Genomic DNA, 22672 nt, shown 5'->3' with positions numbered 1-22672 from the left:
ATGGTTTATAACTGGTTCGTTTAATTGAGATATCTCAACCGCCGGATCTAGATCTAGGGTAACATACCCGCCTCAGATACGATCTAATCTAGGCCGTCGGGGAAGATCGGACGGTAGAAAAAGGTCTTACCGGCGTCCGAGGGTGGGAACGTCGGGCGGACGCGGATTCGGTGCAGGGGAGCGCATTCAGGATCGGGTGACAGCCATAATGAACTCCTCAGCTGCCTCTGCCTCACACAGACACCTCAGCTGCCTCAGCATTCCTTGTTCGGCTCCAAGCGGCGGTGACGGTCGACCGGAGCGGTGGGGTCTTCCGTGAGAATTGTGGGCGGAGAAAGGCGGATCCTGGGCGGGGATTAGGTGGAGAGGTTGAGGGGAGGAAATGGGAGGCGGAGGGGCGCCAGGAGAGGAGGGGGCTCACCGGCGGTAACGCCCGCGGACCTTAATGGCCGTAAGTGGACGTTTGACGGCGATTTTGGATGGGAAGGTAAGCGGCCGGTGCGGGCGTCTTTCTGGAGATTTCGCCCGTTGCGGGAGAGGCGAATCGTCTCGGGCGTCGGCGGTTTCGGCCGTTGTGGACGGAGGTTGGGGACGACAGGTGCGTGGGGCTGGCTGGGCCGTTGGGCCAGTGGCAGTGCGCTGCGCTGAGCCGAGGCGGATGCTCGGGTGGGGAAAAGAAGGGCCGCTCAGGGAGAAGGGAAGGTGGGCCGAGGGGTGGTTTCGGCCTAATTCTATTTTTTCTTCTTTTCCTTTTCCTGTTCCTTATTCTTTTTCAGGGTTTGGTTTTCTTTTTTTAATAATATCAAAATTTATCCATAAAAATGCAAATAAATTCAAATAATATTTAGTAGTCAGGAAAAGTATTTCTAGCCCCAAAATATGGAAAATCGCTTTTTATTTTACAATCCTCTTATGTGCTTTATAACTTATTTGGAAACATGGTTCTAACAAAAAACTTATTTGGAAACATTTTCTAGGATTTTATGATTCGCATAATTATTATAACATGTCTTGTACATTTTGGTTTCTGTGTTTACATCTAGTCAGCTTGTTGTTCAAGTACACTTAATATAGGACACATACTATCTTTTCCGACGACCCATCTCTTGGAAGCAAACTCGATTCGTCTAGCTTAAAAAAGAACTCGATTCGTCTACATGGATGAACCCCCAACGAAATTTAACAGACAGTAGAGATGTGTAATTATATTGCAACGTCATTACAAGCTTCGTATGTGAAATCAGTGAAATACGGTCTTTTTTTTTTACCAATTCAAACAGGGTTTTTTTCCTCAAAAGAAAAAAAACAAGGTATTTGCGCCGCGCGGATGAAGTGAAATTTCTTTGGGTTCTCACCATTTTTTTCTTGGTTTTGGGCCACGTGGGCCAGCAATATTCCTAAACAACCCGAAACCACTTCACCTACCATTAATGGTGACCCCGTAATCGGTGTTTTAGGTCGTTATTCCTGCCCTTGCTGCCTTTTTCCGGGTGTGGCAAATGATACGCGGACGTATGCAGCACAAATAAAATATTCTGGCAGCGGATTGCACGAATCATTCGATGTAAAAAAAAGTGATTGAAATGACCAAAAGGTGGTCATAATCACCACCCAAAATAATACTCTACTAGTATATGTTTCCACGTCCCAAATCGCTACGCTTACCAGCGCCACTTGTGCTCGCTCTGCACCTCTCTCCGCTCTTCTTTTTCAGGCGCCAAAAAGCATCATTTAATTAGTACGAGTAGAGTAGTACCAGCTGATTATCTTCGGGATACGTACCCCATCAGCAAAAGCACACTTTGTTAAGTGTTAAACCCGACTAATTAAGGCATCAATCGTACTGCTACTCTGGGAGTATTAGACGTAGTCAAATGGGAGGAGTAGTTGCTTGTGTATGTTTTGGTTAGGAGATTTGGGTACAGGCGTGAGCTGCTGCAGTTGCTGTCCAAGACCAGCGCACATCACCTCTGGCAATCAGGGTCTCGTCTGCCCATCTTTTCCTCGAGGAAAGGGGCAGGTCATGTCAAAAATTGGACGTTTTCTTCAGGGTATACTGAATTTATGCAGCATGTAGTATACAAAAAAAGTATTCCACTCAAAGAAAAGCAGCTTTTTGGGGGCCTAGCCATACCAGGCTCCGGGTCATAGCCTTCGTAGGGTAGACATTACGCTGAAAATATATTCGGCAACATCATGATAGGAAATCTCAAAAGAAGTGCTTGCAGGGGGGAAATATGCTAACTCCAGCAAGTTGTATCATACGTGGGGTGGGCAGAGATCTCATCTGCTGTACCACTTTTAATTAGACCGAGTCGACTAGAGGCGCTAGGGAGCGAACGGGGAGTGCTGACGTTACCTCAGTGAGCCCAACATTTTAAACATGTTTTCAAAATTACATAAAACTCTAAAAAATGTACATGCAAAGTATATATAGATGTGATTTATAACATATTGCTACAAAAAATCAATTTGTAGATTATTTAATACAGGTAAATAGAACATCTATCATAAATTAACATCTTTCTCAATAAAAAAAATTGTAGTTGTGCATTACACATTCATATACACATGTACTTATTTAGATTTTCCAAAAATTCTAAAATATTTATTATTTTTAGAAATCTGTCTCACAAGAGCATAAGAATCGAAAATGAGTTCCGAACAGAGGTATTAGAGTCCTCTCTTTCAAGAGTGATGTATTTTTCAAGAAAGTTCGAGTGTTAGTCCAAATTTCACATTAATCGAAAACCTTATCAACAAATACAAACATTATAAATAGCCCAGTGAGGAGTCTCAAGGCATAAATTTGGCCAAAGTTCCAACATAATTCTCAAAACTAGTTTTCTTTTCATTGTTTAATTTATCATTTAAATTGATAGGTTAGGATGGCAATAGGTGTTTACCTATAAGGTTTAGGCACAATTGGCAAGTTTATCAAACTTTTAACAAATAAATAAGGGACGTGTCCCCAAAAGAAAATGCATTACATAATGCTAGTTCTTAGACCTTTTCTCAGAATGCTCCACTTTGTAATGTACCTTAGGTATGCCAGGCTGCCAGCTAGAGAAAAAAAACTCTGGTGTGGAACATTATTTATGAACAAAGAGAGAAGTATCATATCTTAATCTAGATACAACTCTTAGGGTCAAACTCAAGTAAATTAATAATTTCTCTCAGAAAACATAACAGATGACAGTTTGTTTAGATACAACAAGATACAAGCCGTTGGAAGAGTTGTATCTAAATATAGTTTCCATTGTATACGATACACTCTGAGACAAGATGTACTCCAGTATTGAACTGTCATTGGAGCATTGAGACTGGACTAATACAAGTACTCCAATAGATCGTGTATATTTCTTTTCTTTTCTTGCTAATAAAAATGCTTAGTACCTATGTCTTCTAGAGTCTAGACACACTGACAGAAATTTGAGTTCACTTTTGTCATCTAATGGAAAATTTCAAAAACTCTGTTCGAGCATGTTAATACTAATATGACGTGTATTGGGATGCCATTTTTAGAAGTTGGAGGAAATGTATCTGTATTTTTTTTTTGGATGAGAGTGATTTAAGGAAATTTTTGTAACCCCTTTTGGTTAGACCATGGTTTGAAAACTATATAGTTGATGCCAACAATGTGACTAGAACGCATTGTTGTGAAGCCCTAAGACGCCCTTATTAAAACAAAACAAATCAACATCAGCGAATCGCGGCCCCCTTTACCCCCGTCCGCTCCTCCTCTGTCGTTGGCTCCGCGCCGCACCCCCCTTCAACCCCCCGCAGATCGACGCCGCCTCCGAGAGCCGCCTCCGCCTCGTGCTACTGAGAGGGGAGCGCCACTCGCGGAAACCCCCGTGGAAACCTCCGCCGAGAGACGTAACCGCCGACGACGCGATGGCCGCGTGACGGGCATGTCGGCGGAGGAGGCGAGCGCATCGGCGGAGGCGTCCGGGTCGACAGCGCTGGTGCCGGCCACGCTGGCGGCGGCGGCGACGGGCGCAATGGGGGCGGAGGAGGCGGTTGCGAGGAAGCGGTACGAGGCGCTGTTGCAGGTGCGTGCCAAGGCGGTTAAGGGCAAGGGCGCGTGGTACTGGAGCCACCTGGAGCCCGTCCTGGTGCCGCCGCCGGGCTCCGGGGTGCCGCCCAAGGCCGCCAGGCTGCGCTGCTCGCTCTGCGCCTCCACGTTCTCGGCGTCCAACCCGTCGCGCACCGCCACCGAGCACCTCAAGCGCGGCGCCTGCCCCAATTTCGAGGCGCCGCCGCCGCAGCAGCAGTTGGTGACCGTGTCCGCGGCGGCGGCGGCGTCTTCGATCGTGCCCATATCATCCATCCCTCCTCCGCCGTCGTCTATGCGCAGGCACTCCACTGGTGGCGGCGGTGGGCGGAAGAGGCACGCGCTGGCCGCCGCGGCCTCGCAGCAGCAGTTGGTGGTGGTGGCTGACCCGGCCACCACCGCGTATTCCTCGACACCGCCCGCGTTGCCGGCGCCCTCGCCAAGGCTGCAGGCGCTGTCCGGTGGCAGGGCTGACCTGAGCGCGCTGGCCCGGCTGGAGGACAGCGTGAAGCGGCTCAAGTCACCCGTCGCGTCGCCGGGGGCCATGCTTCCGCGGCAGCAGGCCGAGTCCGCGCTTTCGTTGCTCGCCGACTGGTTCCTCGAGTCCTCCGGCAGCGCGTCGCTCTCGGCGGTGGAGCACCCGAAACTGAAGGAATTCCTGCGTCAGGTTGGGCTGCCGGAGATATCGCGAGCGGAACTCGCCGGTCCCCGCCTCGGTGCGCGCTTCGCCGAGGCCCGTGCTGACGCCGCCGCGCGCTTCCGGGAGGCGCACTTCTTCCAGCTCGCGGCCGACGGATGGCGCGAGCCGGTGATCACCCTCTCCGTCAACCTGCCCAACGGCACCTCCGTGTTTCACCGCGCCGTTCCAATGCCGGTGCCGTCGTCGGGCTTCGCCGAGGAATTGCTGCTGGACGCTGCGTCATCCGTGGCTGCCCCCGCCGACCTCCGGCATTGCGCCGGCATAGTCGCAGACCGCTTCAGCTCCAAGGCGCTGCGTCATCTCGAGAGCAAACACCATTGGATGGTGAACCTTCCTTGTCAAGTCCATGGCTTGTCACGCCTGCTGATGGACCTGGCGCGCGAGCTCCCACTCTTCCATTCCGCTGTGGCAAATTCCGCCAAGGTGGCCACCTACGTGAACACCATGCCTGCCGTGCGCGCGATTCTGCACAAGCATCAAGTCCAGGAGCAAGGACACGCCTTCCTCCTCCCCGTTGCCGCTGCTGCGCCAAACAGTGGCAGCGAATACACCGCGGCGTGCACGATGCTTGAGAGCATCCTGTCCTCGGCTCGGCCGCTCCAGCTTGCCGTGCTGGAGGAGTCCTACAAGCTCGTCTGCAACGATGACCCTGCCGCGAGGGAAATCGGTGACATGGTGCAGAATGTGGCGTTCTGGAACGAGGTGGAGGCGGCGCATTCGCTCGTGAAGCTGATCATGGACATGGTGAAGGAGATGGAAGCCGAGAGGCCACTCGTCGGGCAATGCCTGCCACTCTGGGAAGATCTCCGCAGCAAAGTCAGAGGCTGGTGCCACAAATTCAACATCGAAGAGGGCACCGCCATGAATGTGGTCGAGAGGAGGTTCCGGAAGAACTACCGTCCGGCATGGGCAGCAGCATTCATCCTGGACCCGCTGTATCTGATCAAGGATGCCAGCGGGAGGTACCTTCCGCCGTTCAACTACCTGACACCGGAGCAGGGGAAGGATGTGGACAGGCTAATCACGAGGCTAGTTTCGCCGGAGGAGGCACACCTTGCGCTGATGGAGTTGATGAAATGGAGGTCGGAGGGGCTGGATTCCTTGTACGCTCAGGCAGTGCAGGTCCGGCAGCCTGACCCTTCCACGGGGAAGATGAAGATTGCAAATAAGCAGAGCAGCCGGCTCGTCTGGGAAACGTGCCTAAGTGAGCTCAAGTCGCTCGGAAAAGTGGCCGTGAGGCTCATCTTCCTCCATGCAACTGCCAAGGGATTCAAATGCACGCCGGCGATGGCGCGCTGGCTGACAACGAGCGCTCCGGGGAGTTCGGCCGGTGGCGCTAGCCGTGCGCACCGGCTTGTGTTCATCGCGGCCAATTCGAAACTGGAGAGGAGAGATTTCTCCAACGAGGACGACAAGGACGTGGAGCTGCTCAGGGCAGGAGACGATGACATGCTAACGGAGATTGCCAACGTGGATCCCTCCTCCTCTGTGTAGCATTCTTGCATAATTTGCTTCTTGTGCATTTGCTATTAGCATCTGTAGGCTTTGATCCTTAGGAATTGTTAGATTCTTTTTCCCCTTGTTTTCTCTTGTGCCCCCCATTTTGCTAGTTCTTGCTCCCTCTCTTGTTTTGGTTGGGTCGGGAGTAGGGGCATGAGACGGAGATTTGCACCCTATTAATGCTTAATCAATAAATTACTCTCTCCTGTCAGATGTGTTAGTTCTGTTAGACCCTGAAATACTTAGAAATCTGAATCAACAGCTAGAAGAAGCAAGATGACCAGAAGTTAGATTGTGCTCTGTTGTAACTATTTTGAGATGTCGTGCAAATAATAATATCACAGAGCATACAATGTCTTGCAAGATTTGTTTTCGCACTGTGAAATTTGGTGACCAAACACTTGCCTGATCACCCTACACAAGATTCGGTGAAATGAACTGGATTTTCAGAAGTACAGTACTTAAGTACCTCATTAACTGACCGTATATTTTGAAAATGTGCACTTTCTGCACATAGATTTGGACTGAACTTGCTTATACTATATCAAAAGAATCAACATGACTTGAGAGTTGAAAGGCTATACCAATGTATTTAGATTTGTCAAATAAAGATCATACCATTAAGTCTATCATGGAAAATAGCTCATAATATTTTATACTTACTCCGTTTCTAAATACTTGTTGTAGTTGCATTAAAACCACGACAATTATTTAGAAAGAGACTACAGTAGTACTGTGCGAAGTACTTGAAAACATCATCTGTTTTTTGAACCCTTTTTCTTACAGTGCCACGCATGGCTAATTTTGAGTACAGTTTGAAAAAGTTGATTATGGTCGTTCGTACCACCTAGCATGTGGAAGTGAAACTGTTTGTGATTAGGTGCATTAATCTGGCGTCAAAACGTTAATCAGTCAAGTAACACTTGGAATCTAGTATAGGGCAAATGCAGTGTACAATAATTAATTTCTTTACACGTATCAGTGTACAATCTCTGCCGCCCTGTCAAAAGAGAAGCTCTGGTGTGGGCTCTCACCAACTGTTCCACCGCAATAATTGCCGCGCAGCACAGTCACAGTGGCAACAGCACAAGTCGCCCGTACCAATCCCTACCTTTTTTTTAATTATTATTGGCATTGTACCATAAAGCCCACAGTAGCATTATATCAGAGCATTCCTCTTGCAGTCTTGCGCCAGGCAGTCAACTCCTACCAAAGACCAGCGAAAAAAAAATACTACTACTCCAAACATGTGTACGCAAAAAAATTGCAAGTACTAGTACTACTCCATATAGGTACTGAGATAAACAGTGTCTTGAGGAGGGAGGGATAGAGAGAGAGAGGGGTAGTCCTGAGTCTGAGTGAGTGCCCTTTAAATTCCAAGGTTGGCCCTGAGAGTTTCCAGCCCCTCCTCTCCCTTGTGTGTTCGTCTCCATCTCCATCCCCACTCCCGAGATTTACTACTGCCGTGTAGTATTGGCTCGAGAAACCAAGATAAATAGAGAGAGAATGAGGCTAGGGAGAGTATAGAATAGGCTAGCAGCGGTTTGGCTGTGGAGAAGGTTGATCAGTGAGTTCATCATCATATACTAGTCGTGCTAGAGTCCAGCAGCTACACAGCAGCCAATAAAAATCGGGAGGAGAGCAAGGGAAGAGAAAAAAAATAAAAATACCATTCCCCTCGGCCGTAGCAGCAATAGCAATAGGAGCAATAGTAGTGGTGGCGCGTGAGAGAGCGAGCCAAGTCCCCCTGGGCGAAACCCCCTGAAAACCTCTCCCAGAAACGCACCCAACCGACGTAACCGCCGACGCGATGAGCGCGTGACGGCAGGGCATGTCGGCGGAGGAGGCGAGCGCGTCGGCGTCGGCGTCGGCTGCGGCGGAGGCGGAGGCGTCCGGGTCGACGGCGCTGGTGCCGGCCGCCGCGGCGGAGGCGGGGGCGGTAATGGGGGCGGAGGAGGCGGTGGCGCGGAAGCGGTACGAGGCGCTGATGCAGGTGCGTGCCAAGGCGGTCAAGGGCAAGGGCGCCTGGTACTGGGGCCACCTGGAGCCCGTGCTCGTCCCGCCGCCGGGGTCCGGCGCGCCGCCCAAGGCCGCCAGGCTCCGCTGCGCGCTCTGCGCCTCCACCTTCTCCGCCTCCAACCCCTCCCGCACCGCCACCGAGCACCTCAAGCGCGGCGCCTGCCCCAATTTCGCCTCCCCGCATCCGCCGCCGCAGATGCAGCAACAGCAGCAGCAGCAGCAGTTGGTTCCCGTGTCATCATCCGCGGCGGCGGCATCGTCGATCGTCCCCATATCATCCATCCCTCCGCCGCCCTCGTCCTCGCAGCGCCGGCACTCAACCGGCGGCGGCGGCGGCGCGCGCAAGAGGCACGCGCTGGCGGCCGCGTACGCCGCCGTGGACGCGTCTTCGCAGCAGCAGCAGCATGTGGTGGTCATGTCCGAACCAGCCGCCGCGTACTCTCAATCGCCGCTGCCCGCGTTGCCGGCGCCCTCGCCGAGGCTGCAGGCGCTGTCCGGCGGCAGGGGCGACCTGAGCGCGCTGGCCCGGCTGGAGGACAGCGTGAAGCGGCTCAAGTCGCCCGTCAACTCGCCCGGCGCGATGCTCCCGCGGCCGCAGGCCGAGGCCGCGCTCTCGCTGCTCGCCGACTGGTTCCTCGAGTCCTCCGGCAGCGCGTCGCTCTCCGCGGCAGAGCACCCAAAGCTCAAGAGCTTCCTGCGCCAGGTGGGCCTCCCGGAGATGTCGCGGGCCGAGCTCGCGGGCCCCCGCCTCAACGCGCGCTTCGCCGAGGCCCGGGCCGACGCCGCGGCCCGCTTCCGCGAGGCCCGCTTCTTCCAGCTCGCCGCCGACGGGTGGCGAGAGCAGGTGATCACGCTCTCCGTCAACCTCCCCAACGGCACCTCCGTCTTCCACCGCGCCGTGCCAATGCCGATGGCCTCGTCCGACTACGCCGAGGAGCTGCTGCTCGACGCCTCGGCGTCCGTCTCTGCTTCTGCAGACCTCCGGCATTGCGCCGGCATCGTCGCCGACCGATTCGGCTCCAAGGCTCTGCGTCATCTCGAGACCAAGCACCACTGGATGGTCAACCTCTCTTGCCAGGTCCATGGCCTGTCACGCCTAGTCATGGACTTGGCGCGGGAGCTTCCCCTCTTCCACTCCGCCATGGCCAATTCTGCAAAGATCGCCACCAACTTCAACACCATACCCGCCTTGCGCGTGCTCCTGCACAAGCATCAAGTCCAGGAGCACGGGCACGCTTTCCTCCTCCCCGTCGCCGCCGGTGCGCCGTACAATAGCAGCGAACTCAACGCGGCGTTCGCGATGCTCGAGAGCATACTGACCTCGGCGCGGCCGCTCCAGCTTGCCGTGCTCGAGGAGTCCTTCAAGCTCGTCTGCATCGACGACCCTGCCACCAGGGAGATCGGTGACATGGTGCAGAATGTGGCCTTCTGGACCGAGGTGGAGGCGGCGCATTCCCTCGTGAAGCTGATCATGGACATGGTGAAGGAGATGGAAACTGAGAGGCCGCTCGTCGGGCAATGCCTGCCACTCTGGGAGGATCTCCGCGGCAAGGTCAGAGGCTGGTGCCGCAAATTCAACATCGAAGAAGGCACGGCCATGAATGTGCTCGACAGGAGGTTCAGGAAGAACTACCACCCGGCATGGTCGGCGGCATTCATACTGGACCCGTTATATCTGATCAAGGATGCCAGTGGAAGGTACCTTCCCCCGTTCAATTACTTGACGCCGGAGCAAGAGAAGGATGTGGACAGGCTTATCACGAGGCTCGTTTCGCCGGAGGAGGCGCACCTCGCACTGATGGAGCTAATGAAATGGCGATCGGAGGGGCTGGACCCGTTGTACGCGCAGGCAGTGCAGGTCCGTCAGCCTGACCCCTCCACGGGGAAGATGAAGATTGCCAACAAGCAGAGCAGCCGGCTCGTCTGGGAGACGTGCCTGAGTGAATTCAAGTCACTTGGCAAAGTGGCAGTCAGACTCATCTTCCTCCATGCAACTGCCAAGGGGTTCAAATGCACGCCGTCGATGGCGCGATGGCTGACCGCTAGTGCTCCGGGGAGCTCGGTCGGTGGCACTGGCCGTGCACACCGGCTTGTGTTCATCGCGGCCAATTCAAAGCTGGAGAGGAGGGATTTCTCCAACGACGATGACAAGGACGTGGAGCTGCTCACAGAAGGAGATGATGACATGCTAACTGAGACTGCCAATGTGGATCCCTCTTCGGTGTAGCAATTCCTGCCTGCTTAATTTGCTTCTTGTGCATTTGCTGTTAGCATTTGTAGACTTTGATCCCTAGGAATTGTTAGATTCTTTTTTTCCTTGTTTTCTCTTCTGCCCCCCATGTTGCTAGTTCTTGCTCCCTCCTCTTGTTTTGTTTGGGTGGGGAGTAGGGGCATGAGATGGAGATATGCATCAACCTTAATTTGCTTGTCAAGTGTGCTTAATTAATAAATGACTCTCTGCTGTCATATACGTATGTTGGAACCCGAAATATTTAAAAATCTGAATCGGCAAGAAGAGGCAGGATGTGCAGATTAAGGGAGGTGTGCTTAATTAATTAATAAATACATGCCTGTTCTGTTGGAACCAGGAATATTTAGAGATCTCATCTCTGAATCAGCAAGAAGAGTCACCATGAGGAGGGGAAGATTGTGTGTTGACTGAATGACTGATGCGTGTGTAAGTATTGTTGTGCAAACAATGACGTCCTCTGTACAGTTGGAGTTTTTCATTGACAGCTTTGAAGATTGGAAACAATTAGTACATTGCAGAAATACTGGTAACTACCAGTACGTACTCTAGTGATAAAATTGTTCTTTTTCCTTAACTTAGACAAGAGGCCTTCCTTTTTGATCCACTCTTTTAATTATGAAGTGTGGTAGTGATGTACTAATATACATAGGTCATCATTGGGGGGGGGGGGCTTTAGGTAGCTGCTTGTGGGATTTCTGTCATGTGGACAATGCTCACGTCGCAATAGTGCGTGCCAAGGTACATTTGTCTATGGGGAAAATCCCTTCCCTCCCCTACACCGCTTTCCAGCCACAGCCTCTGCTGCTATGAAGCCTTGAACAGTAGCTCGTGGCAGCAGCTAGTGTCCTCAAGCGAGATTATTTCGCAAGGATGGTACGATTCCAGTATGGTTGTGCCTGCCACACACACAGCCTTTGTCATTTGCTTCCTAAAACTCTCTTCTACAGCCCATTTAATACTTTCCCTTGAATAGCTTCACTAGGGCGTGTAGTGAGTAGTACTAGTCTCTGCCCAATGATCTTTGGTCTTGTGAGGCCACCGGGGAGGAGGGATCTTATCATCAGTTAGTTCATCACCTTACCCCCCTAATTCCAGCAGCGAAGCCGGACCATTGGACCATAGCGACACGCTAGTTATATTTGCACTGCAGAGGTTAGACACATCGACCACGCCCTTTCTTTCCCATAGCTTAATAAGCTTTCGGGGGTACCAATCGGTCAACCTGAATAACTCCAGAATCCCAAAGCGTGTAAGCCCAAGAACAGTGTTGTTGTTTTTTTGTATTGGTGAGAGGAGTTGAATGTGCAAGGTGGAGTACAGCCAAGGTTGTTTTCACCACAGAGTAAAAATTGACCATGACCAGCTCTTGCACTCGAGTTTAACAGGGTATGGGCATCTGATGAAGAGCCTAGCATCGCAGCAGAGTGTGTTTCTTGCAGCACGCACGCATGCATGCCAAGCAAGCAAGCATTGCTGCTTTGCTTGTACCTGTACCCTCCCCTATGTTTGAAACCTATGTGTGTATGTTTCTTCGAGATTCTCTTGTTTTTCTCCCTTGCTTTCTTTCCAATGAAAGGCACTGTTGTCCTTGGATCCATCGGTTTCATGCTCTCTCAACTGTCAATGTCGTCGTCCTATTCCATTAAAACCCAACCAAGAGTTTGAAAAAGAAAAACCCAGAGCGGCAGGAGCAATGGTGTTTACGTACAGCTTGTGTGTAATGGGGGCAGTTCCATTAGTGTAAAAAGCCTGCTTTGTACAGGCTGTTCCACGGCTGATACGTTCGTACAGACACATGGCCGTTGGCCCGTATGGTCTCCGGTCCGGAGCCTTTTTTCCCTTCACTGCAGCGCGTGCACATGCCTCCTTACCTAAGTCGCAGCAGGCATGGCATCCGTCGTCGCATTCTCTGTGTAGGAGCAAGTAATTTACAAGGCCCGTGGCAGCGATGACGAGCCGGACCGAAGCTAGTGCGCGTGCCAGCAGATGCAGTTAATTAGCAGCACATCTTGATGGCTAATCCGCCAGGATGTAGTGCATGCAGACTGTGTGTGCTGTGGCGGAGTACTTGTTAGTAGTAGCACCAGCTAGTGTGCAATTCACTCACCGTCGGCAAGCCAGCTGTGGCCTCAACTTGTTTCAATTTACTTTCCCTGTGTTGGTAAGCTGGTAGTTGGTACTCCATTCTCTGCATTCTCCACACTCGATCCTGATCGACCCTGTTCTCCATCCCAAGTCCTAATTAACACACCCAAAGACCTCAATTTTTCTAAAGATAACCAGTCTACTCTGAAGTTGGCCTAGTCAGCTTAGGCCTCCCTTTGTTTCATGGAAATCCAGGACCTCTCTTTGATTTAAAGGTAGGAAATTTCGAGGATAAGAAACTTTTGAAAAAAAATCCTAAGTGGATTGTTCGATCAGCGGGTTTGAATCCTATAGGAATATATCCATCTGCTCCAACCTCTTGGAATATTTTCAATAGATTCAAGTGCATTACTCTACTTTTTATAAGAATTTTTCCATCCACTCCAACCTCTTGGAAAGATTATTTCTGTGTGCAACCAAACGAATCTTGGGTAAATACAATCATGTAAAAAATTTAGTGGGCATAACAATATCATCTTGCATTTTAATATCTCTTCTTGTGCTTATTGAAGTACTGCGAATGTTCCATACAGATGAATGTTTGTTCGCTGGCTTAGGGGGTTTGGTAGACTGCTTCAACCGTTTATCCTTACCGGGCTTGTGTGATTTGTTGGTCAATTTGGGGCTGTAAGAATGATCTAATTTTTAATAAGATTTTTTTTTGCAAGTTGTTCTTTGGTGGTACATTGGTTCCATAATCGGTCCCAACCGGTACCAACTGCTTCGGACGGAAGCCAAGGAGTCTATGAAATTTGGGTGTAACCGCCTGGAGACGATCATATGAGAGTTCTTCAACTAGTTTGGGTGGCATGCCGGTACAATAGGCAATGTAGGCCACCAGCACAAAAGGCAAGCCGCACGTTGAATCTAGGCCAAGAAAGGTTGCCACATGGCTGATATGGCCGGTGGTGCCATGCCAACAACCCTCCTCGATGCTTGTGGTAAGGTGAGGCGCTGACAGGGTTTTGACGTCGTCACTTAGGAGGCCGGAACCGATACTTAGAGGAGGGGGCCGATGGTGAAGGTGGGAAGGAGGCCAATGAGGTGGGACTAGGTTAGGTTAGAGAGGGGAGGGTTTGGCGATGAGGGTTAGAACCTTGGTGGTGAGGAGGAGCAGAGGCCGACAGCTCGCCACAGTTGTGCGGGTCTCTTAAATTTGCTTTATTTCATTAATTTATTTGTTTTGAAATTTCCCTTTGGAGACATTAATTGTATTAGTCTATGTTGTTTTGAATGATTATTTACGATTGTACACACTGATTTGTTGCAGCTGCTTGTAAGAGCTCGTACGGTTTGGATGATTTCCATAGAAGATCCAAAGAATTCATAATCCCATAGGAAAATTCACTGTATATGCATTTGATTTGCAGGAAACAAGAAAACTGATTCCTTAAAAGATCCCCATTGATCTTTTTTACGGTTTTGGAGGACAATGAACTTAGCTCAAAGCTCTTTGTTTTTCATAGGAATGAAATTGGACAATTCCTCATGGCGGTAAATGCCGCCCTATCACAATATATGTTTTTCATTTTTTTTGCAAGCCGGAAAACCTAACGAGTCATAAGTTGTGGTATTCTGCGAGCTAATTCTTTTTTCTCTTTTTCTCGTGACGGCCTCCCAAAATGGTTTTCAGGGATGTAGTATTTTGGCAGTTGTCATTTGTAAACCGTATGCCAGCCAGGTATATCGATGAACTTGTGACGAAAACAAAGGGCAATGTCCATGAACATTGCCGATGGGACTCTTTGCATTCGGTTGTGTTACTATCATAGTGCAGGTACGCAGCGACAGAGAAAGAAAGAAATTAACAAAGATAAGTGTCGTGGTGACAAGTACTCGTAGTAGTATATTTTCAAAAGAAAAAATGATGTAAAGGTATTGCCGGTGTAAGAGACGAGACACCACGCGAGCAGATGATGGGGCAGTTAATTCTTGAAATTTTTTCTCCGTACTTGAACCGAAGTTGTTATTGCTGCAGCACAGCAAACGCACGATGCAGCCGTGGAAGGGAGCTGGCGGCGTATTAACACTGACATTTCCCCCAATATTTTTCTCCTCGATGTAGTTACTTTGTGGCAAACGATTGATTGTACAGTACCAGCGGCAGTATATTTTTGTACATGTGGTTCGTAGCACTTGCGGGGGGTATACGATGATGTGGTGTTGTCGCGCACGGGGCCGGGGCCGGGGCCCTACCCCGAGACACGCTTTTTCTCCATCTTGGACTGGCTGTCCCGGCCTGTTGTACAACAATTGCATCGGTATTTCGCCTTTCGGTCTTGTCGATTGACGCATGGACCGGAAAGAGAGAGACAGAGAGCGAGATGTGAATGGACGTGGTTTCCAGCTTTCCAAGTACCGACGTGGATAAAGAAAAAATTTCCCACGCCCCCCAACTCCCCCAAGCAGGCAGCAGTACTAAAGGTGAAAAGGGACAATACTTGTTTAGGACAGAGACCTGTGGTCTGTGCTCTGTGGAGGAGGACGGGAGATTGGAGCCTCTGAAATTCAAAACCCTATTTAAGATGTCTACAGGGTTTATTATTGCTGTTTAAGGAGATCCACATGGATGGATGCAACTAGATGGGTCGTTTCACTATTATTAGCTCTGCACAGCCGGAGGCTTTTACTCGGTATATTAAGGACTATCCTATTCCTATCCCACTTGGGTCTCCAATATACCCGTGGCGTATTATCGGGTACCAGCGTCCAGCGCGGATGTTAGTTGCTCGGGCTCCGCTTAGCCTTTTTTTTTCTTAAAGAATATCAAAAATAATATCGTCTATACTCCGTACTAATGTAATATCCATACGTCGTTATAGAATAGAAAATAGCGACTGTGCAATGTACCAAGAGAGTTTATTTGTTCTTCATCGATCATCAACTGTAGTCTGTATGCCACAAACAATTGCATAGCTCAAATAACAACAAGATAATAGTTAATAAAAGGGAAGAAAGGTGGTAGGAGGACAAGGATGGGCTGAATTCTACATGTATAGAAGTAGTAAGTATAGAAGTCAAGAAACAATTTCAAACAAAATCTAAAAGATCAATACTATATGTATTAATCATGTAAAAATACTAAATAAAAATTTATTTCACATGGGATGAATTAATACTACCTTAATAGCAGCACATCAAGATTTTTTTTATTTCTCGTTGTACAAATCAGTTTTTGATTCCAAATATTTTATATGTATGTTGTGTTAATATTGTCATTCTTAAAAACTTCGACAACCTTTTCACACTACCCGTTGTCATTTTGTTTGTTGATGCCTACATTAAAGTTGTTAATGATTCTTTTTGTGCATGTATAAGATTGAGATCTTCTTTGGATGGAAACGCACAAAAATAAGCTTGGCAGGAGAAACACACACAAATTCTTTTTTTAGATTATGTGGTACTTAGTTGGCGTGAGAGGAGAGAAAGCAAAAGAGAAGATGCATTGGTAATACTTTTCATGAGCTTAGACCCCATGTTTGGATTTCTCCAAAATTTGATGAAAAAATATCCCACTCCTTCCGTCCAACAAAAGATGTCTCAAGTTTGTCAAAATTGGAATGTATCTAGACATGACTTAGTCTATAGATGCATTCAATTTATTCAAAATTGAGACATCCCCTGTTGGACGGAGGAAGTATGAAATGTCTTGGTGAAATTTTACAATTCAAAGGTTTGCATAAGATTTTTTTTCTTAGAATTAGAACCCTTCATTTTCTCCTATAATTCCTATGATCCAAACAAGACCTGAAAATTGTATCAATGTTTTCTCCTTTCTGAGAATTAGTACTCCCTCCATCTCATTAAGTAACTCAAATTTTATCTAAATATGAATGTATCTATATATTAAAATACGTCTAGATACATGTAATATTTTGGCACTTAATATTTTGGCATTTAATATGGGACGAAGGAGTATGATTTACAGTGTTATTTTTCGAGGTCAGAAACACATCCGGCGTTGGCAGCTTTACATACCTCGAAGGCTCAAACGGTACAAAGGCGTAATTAAAATGTGACCCAATGTTGCTGAATTTGCGGAAAGAATTGACTGCCTGGAAGGTACCGCCTAGCAAGAAGATTCACTAATTTACCGCTCATTGTTGAGAGTGACTGTCAGAGTCTTGTGCTGGCTCTCACTGATCCTGTAATTCAGAGGTCGTCCCTAAGGCCTGTGCCGTTCGACCCTGGCATACATTTTAGTTTCACGAGTCGTCTGAATAATCGTGCAGCTCATGAATTAGCGAAATTCTATATTAGTGTGTCGAATGGTGGTGTGTTGAGTGCTGCAGTTCCTTCCTGTGTGGGGCGATTGCTTCTGGATGATTGTAACTTCCCAGCCATCTGAGTAATATAGCACCACCTTTTAAAAAATGACCCAATGCAATACGTGACTGGCTTCCCTGGCAGACAAAAAAAAGTAACAATGTCGATGTTGACACCTGTGATGATGACCTAGGTTTATGAAATGAAAACATCTGGGAGGTGGTAGTTTTCTCTTGTCTTGAGCCTTCGCACTCACGCCAGTTCAAAAAGCCTTCACAGTGTATTTTGGAATGCAATGACCAGGGGGAAGGGAGCGTGGAGCCGTGGAGCGGAGAAGACCAACAAGACCGCAAACTTGAAACATGCATGCACCTCAAATATTCAGTCCCGTCCCCATCCCTGCCTGCCTGCCTGCCTGCGGGACACTCTCTAATGTTACGCTTCCAGTCCAATGCCACGCCCAGCTTGTCTGTCTATAGGGGCTTCCTATGACACCAAGAACGATGGATCCAGAACGATCGCAAGTTCGCAACTGCAAACGGCCGTATGCATCCTTCTGTATCGACTGAAACCGTTGCTCCCACGAAAAGAAAGATTTTCTTAAATTAATTTAAAGGTCAAAGTACTTATCTTCTATGGTCACTTTTGATAGTACTGCTACACAACAAGCCAGTGGTCAAAGATATTTTCGGACAAAGATCTGCAAGTTGAATTCCTTGGTTTCTTCGTCATTACTACGGGTTGCCTGCATATTTGAGGAATCAGATGGTTCCATTCCATTTTAGGAACCACGATGCTCAAATTTGAAACCATTAAATACTACACAATGTAGATAACACACTAGATCGCGATGGCGTGTGTGACCACATCATTCAGTTTGGCCAATAAGAAGAGAGGGGTGATGCAAATATATAATCTCATAGAATAGGCAAGTTAAAATTACATCTACTTATCAGGTGAAAATCTCTATTTAGTGAAAACTTCTAATCCTAGCCATTAGATCCCAAATAAACGGATCTGATGAAAGGTGAAGTTCCTAATCACTTCAACGTATTTTACAAAAACCCTCTAGACCTCTAATCACGTAGGTTTTTTTTTCATAAAATGTTGAACTGATTAGAGGTTCCACATTCCATCTGACCTGTTTCTTTGAGATCTAATGGTTAGTATTTTTTTAAAAATTTTCACAGAATAAAGGTTTTCACATGATACGTCGCCGGTTAGTGATTTTTTTTATTTTAAATCAACGAATTTGAGATCCAATCGTGTAGGCAACTAGAAGTCCACATGGTTCGATCCGGTCATCATCTCTCAAAAAAAAGTTTGATCTAATCAAGGCCATGATAAGAAAAAGGTGATATTCGACCCAGGGAAAGAAATGCTATGAACTTATCACTCAAAGTTGAAATGTCTTTGTAAACAATAAAAATCTAGGAGAAGGTCCAATTAGCGGAGAGTGTGACAATTAGCAGGCACTGAGTTTTCTATGGAAATAATGTGTCCTTCAGACATCTCGCCATATTGTGGGATTATGTTACACTAAATATTACTCAATGCATGTCCAATGGCCTAACATAACTAGATCGCGAAAAAGACGGCTCGGAAAAGTGGATTAGTGAGAGGCCTCCTAAGGTGTCCGGTTTTGATTTCTTAAATAAATAAATTACTAGTTTACTACTACACTCTACATGAATGGAAATACATTTGTGCACACCAAAATAATACAAATAAATATTTCCTTTCTATTCGAATAAAACAAAATTTAAGGCTGAAACACAATTTCGTCCCTTAAGTATTATCTCTGTCTTATTTACATCTTTTCTGAGCTTATCAAACAGATCAAGTGTGTTTTCGTGCACTTGAGAACTGCTACCTCGGTTCCAATATAAGTGGCCCCAATGCATCTCTAGGTTGAAGATTTAACTAATGTAACATCATTCGTATATGACAAAAATTATACCATTAAAAAATAAAACATTAAAGCTTCTAATGGTATAGTTTTTGTGATATAAGATTAATGTTACATTAGTTAAAACTTCAACTGCCCCCCATAAACCGGAAAGGAGGTAGTAGCCTCAAACATACTCTCCTGAGCTAAACATCGAGTATGAGTATTCTTCTGTGTTTAGCTATATCTAAGGTGCAGTGGTTCATTGACAGACGCCCGTTTCATTGACAGTTTGGGGTTCGTGTGCTCAGGTTACATGCAAACTATGCCTGCGGTTTTTTTTCCTGAGGACGTGATTTATCATCTATGTCCACTATTATACCACTGAGATGCGTAGTGAAACATTGGATGGATTCATAGCAATATTATTGTTACATTACGATTCATGTATTGGTGGGAGTGTCATCGATGCAGCATCAGAGGTCTGCAGTGCGGCTAGCTAGCGCCAGCACTGATATGCATGCAGTGATGATCTTTAAAGCTTAAGCTGAAAAAGATGACCTTTTTGCGAGGGATAGGTAAGCATGATCAGACATGAGAAACGTATTAAGTATTTGGAAAGCCTGGGCGAATTCAGAATGGCATAGAAAAGTCACCCATCATGCATTGTGCGGTTCAGAGATTGCAGCAGGAGGTGCATGCAGGGTGGGCATCGGCATCTGCTTGTACTCATCTTCTAGTCTACGGTAAAATCATTCCATAACAGGAGCATCCGCGTCCCAGCTTTGAATACTTCTCGGTGAACATCTTTTTATGAATATGCCATCATTTACCATCTTTGGAAAGCTGCATCCAAACGCAGATACAAACTATAATTAATCAAAGATGTGTGAGCTTTCTGACAACCAGCTGTCAAACTCAAAATGTCATATTTGGGTGTTGGAGTTGGGCAGATGGATCCACAACAAGAGTAGATTCTATTTTCATTGTATTAATTACATCTCCCACAATAAAAAATACAGTGAAAAAAATGATCATACAATTGGAACATTATTATGCTATGTTTTATTGAAAAGTTTGACGACAACCGTAACCAAAAGGCAGGAGAAACCGAGAAAGTACTCCATGTATCCTCGACTTCGGCGGTCAGGCGAGTGCATCATTAGGTTTGGTGAGCTCCGGGTGAAAGCCCTGCACCGACCTCGGTTGTTGCCAGCGATGGCAGCGCCCTCAGTTGTCGCTCTTCTCCTTGGAGGCACCGTTGTGGAGACCCTCACCTCCTGTGCCAGTGTCTGGTCTGCTCGTCTGGTTGGCACCTGTCCGTTTTCGTCTTCGGCTAGGAGCTGCCCGGCGGCCCTGGGGCCGGTGTGGATGGTGGAGCGGCGGCTCCGGTTTTTCGCTTTCGCCTTGTTGTGTTGAGTTGTTAGGGTGTCGGCATTGGTCTCTTGGGTGACTTGGTATCTGACTCGTGTGGGGCGTGCCTCGGGGCTGGCGGGGTACGTTCTTCGTTGTATGGTTTTCGAACGGTTTTTCTTATAAACTGTCCAACTCTTCTTCGACTTAACCAATTAATGGCATTACATAGGTTTCGGAAAAATTTTTGACCACGAACATCACTATATGTACCATAAACGATTTTTCAGTGGAAAAAGCGTATCACAGATGATTCTGGCTGCCGATTGAAAGCCACCGACTGCGGCCGTCTTCTGTGCTCCAGTAGCGATCCAACTTGGTGGCGTATGACAGCGGCCGTTGTCTCCACCTTGGCCCGGACTGTACCATTGAGAGTGGCGATTACCGTCGTCTTTGTCTCGAGAGATCGGGCGCGGTGGACGGTCGATTCCTCATCCTCGGCGGCCGGCGGTGCAGTGGAGAGTGGTAAGAAAAAGAGTTTGAAATTCACCAGCATACATACATACCGGTCTTATCTAACTATGTCACGGAGGATAATTACTGACTTGTAAGTTGTACGAGAGAGAAATGATCAAAAGATGTCTGCCTTCTATCTTCACAAGAGATGATCTCTTTAGAAGCAACATGGTGGCTTACGCAGTTCTAGGGACAATAGTTTTAAAGGGAAATGGATCACACAACACCGTTATGTTGCGGCTTTTGTCCAAACACACCGCTCGATTTTGGATTTGCCTAGAACCATTACAATTCTAGGGTCATTTGCTGAAACACACCACCTGCCCAAAAACGAAAAGCTGACCTTTTTTGTGTGTTGAATTACCATCTTACACTTCTCTAGTTTGTTCTCTCACCATTGTTCTTACTCCAGCGCGCATCAGCGAAATTAAACAGTTCCCGTCCATTCCCAACAGAGCTGCGACCAGGCAGGAACCCTAGCGGATGTCGGCCTGCCGTCGTCTCCTGCCCCTTCCCGCCCTCTCCCTCGGTTCCATTTTTGGAAGGGCGACAAATGTCCCATGACTTGTAACGGTACTGGACATATCCAAAATCGGGCGGTGTGTTTGGTCAAAGGCCGCAAAATAACAGTGTACCGTGGGCAATTCTTCATATTTTTACCGACTTAAATTTAAATTCTATGCATCATGAAATTAATGGCACACAAAATATGCAATATATTTTCCTTTTTCCAAAACACGATACAACCATTTGACTTTAGAAATAACAATCCATCATTCCTTTTGAAATACTACATGGTTTGATAGGAAGATAAAATATAGGGTTACAAAATGCCCAAATCCGGTTTTGGCAAAGAAAAGTATGCACAAATAAAACACAACCACTTCTTTAAGTGAATGCCAATTTACCTTCTTTTGTGAAATATGGATATGGTGGTTGTCTTCCTATGTTTACTAGAACAGATCAACCTATTATTCCATAAATAGTCAGGATCAAAGCAAACATGATGTATTAGATTTTGTTAAACTCCAACAAAGACTTGAATTCCTAATAAAACGGAGGGAAGGGGTGGATTTCATAGATGTATTTGAGCGTCCTGCACGCTTAAGGTGAGAAAAAAATAGTTGTGATCCTGCAAAATATAGGGTTCTGAAGCCTTTGGAGGAAAGCTGGGGAAGGATGTCTACAAAGACTTCCGAGGGCAAAGTTTATATCATACTACTTTGAGGGAAACTCCTTGCGAATCATGAACTTTTGGCTTACCAAATATTATAGTCTTGACAAATGGACAACAAAGATGCAAATACTTTGTTAAAGCAACTAGTAATCGAATTGTTATTATATAAGCTTACAATCGTGGTCAATAGGCATTTAGTATATATCTAATATCATAAAAATCCCCTTCCACATGGAAATCATCACGCTGGCTGCCTGGAGCATACGGAGGATCAGAAATGACTACATCATTAACAAGTGCAGCCCTGCTTATACGTAGGAAGCTCTTCATGGAGGATTTGAACCTTGTCTTCCATAAGTCCAAAAGAAAGACTTATGCAGCCCTTGGATTGCTTCTTTTTGATAAATTTTTTTATTTCACTTGTACATTGGATATACTGTCTTTTTCCTAAAAAATAATAAAAATGAATGCATGTAGAAGATACACACGACATAAGCTAACTCAAGCTAGGTATGACTCAAACAATTACGAAAGATTCACACGGTTTCTTGAAGGACGAATTCCATTCATATACCTGCATTTCCGAGATAAATTGAGTAAGTAAACCTATTTATTTCTTTTGAATTTCGACAACACCTTTTCTTGCTCCTAACATGAACTAAAAAAAGTATATAATATATTCACGCACCACTTCTCTATATATACTACAAAATCAAATATTGGCAACATCATGAGAAACAAATAAGAAGAGGTGAACATGGATTTGATTGTCTCATTGATCCCAAGAGATGTTAATGATG

At 47.1% G+C, this 22672-nt stretch overlaps 2 protein-coding genes across 2 annotated transcripts; both read left to right on the top strand.

Annotated features, from left to right (window-relative positions):
* The first annotated feature begins 3676 nt into the window (after positions 1-3676).
* LOC100841388 lies at positions 3677-6516 on the top strand. The gene has a single exon (XM_003579296.4). It carries the CDS (start codon positions 3915-3917, stop codon positions 6249-6251), a length of 2337 nt encoding a protein of 778 aa, XP_003579344.1. The 5' UTR covers positions 3677-3914; the 3' UTR covers positions 6252-6516.
* A 1027-nt stretch (positions 6517-7543) lies between these two features.
* LOC100837647 lies at positions 7544-10742 on the top strand. The gene has a single exon (XM_003581043.4). The coding sequence runs from the start codon at positions 8089-8091 to the stop codon at positions 10501-10503; it is 2415 nt and encodes an 804-aa protein (XP_003581091.3). The 5' UTR covers positions 7544-8088; the 3' UTR covers positions 10504-10742.
* Positions 10743-22672: the final 11930 nt, after the last annotated feature.

The sequence above is a fragment of the Brachypodium distachyon genome, chromosome 5 (assembly GCF_000005505.3).
Source record: "Brachypodium distachyon strain Bd21 chromosome 5, Brachypodium_distachyon_v3.0, whole genome shotgun sequence".
Classification (NCBI taxonomy): domain Eukaryota; kingdom Viridiplantae; phylum Streptophyta; class Magnoliopsida; order Poales; family Poaceae; genus Brachypodium; species Brachypodium distachyon.
The sequence above is the reverse complement of the archived record's forward strand: the minus strand, read 5'-3'. Positions and strand labels throughout refer to the sequence as shown.

Excerpts from the sequence above, each read along its gene's own strand:
- LOC100841388 (XM_003579296.4), top strand. The coding sequence starts at position 3,915 with ATGTCGGCGGAGGAGGCGAGCGCATCGGCGGAGGCGTCCGGGTCGACA.
- LOC100837647 (XM_003581043.4), top strand. The coding sequence starts at position 8,089 with ATGTCGGCGGAGGAGGCGAGCGCGTCGGCGTCGGCGTCGGCTGCGGCG.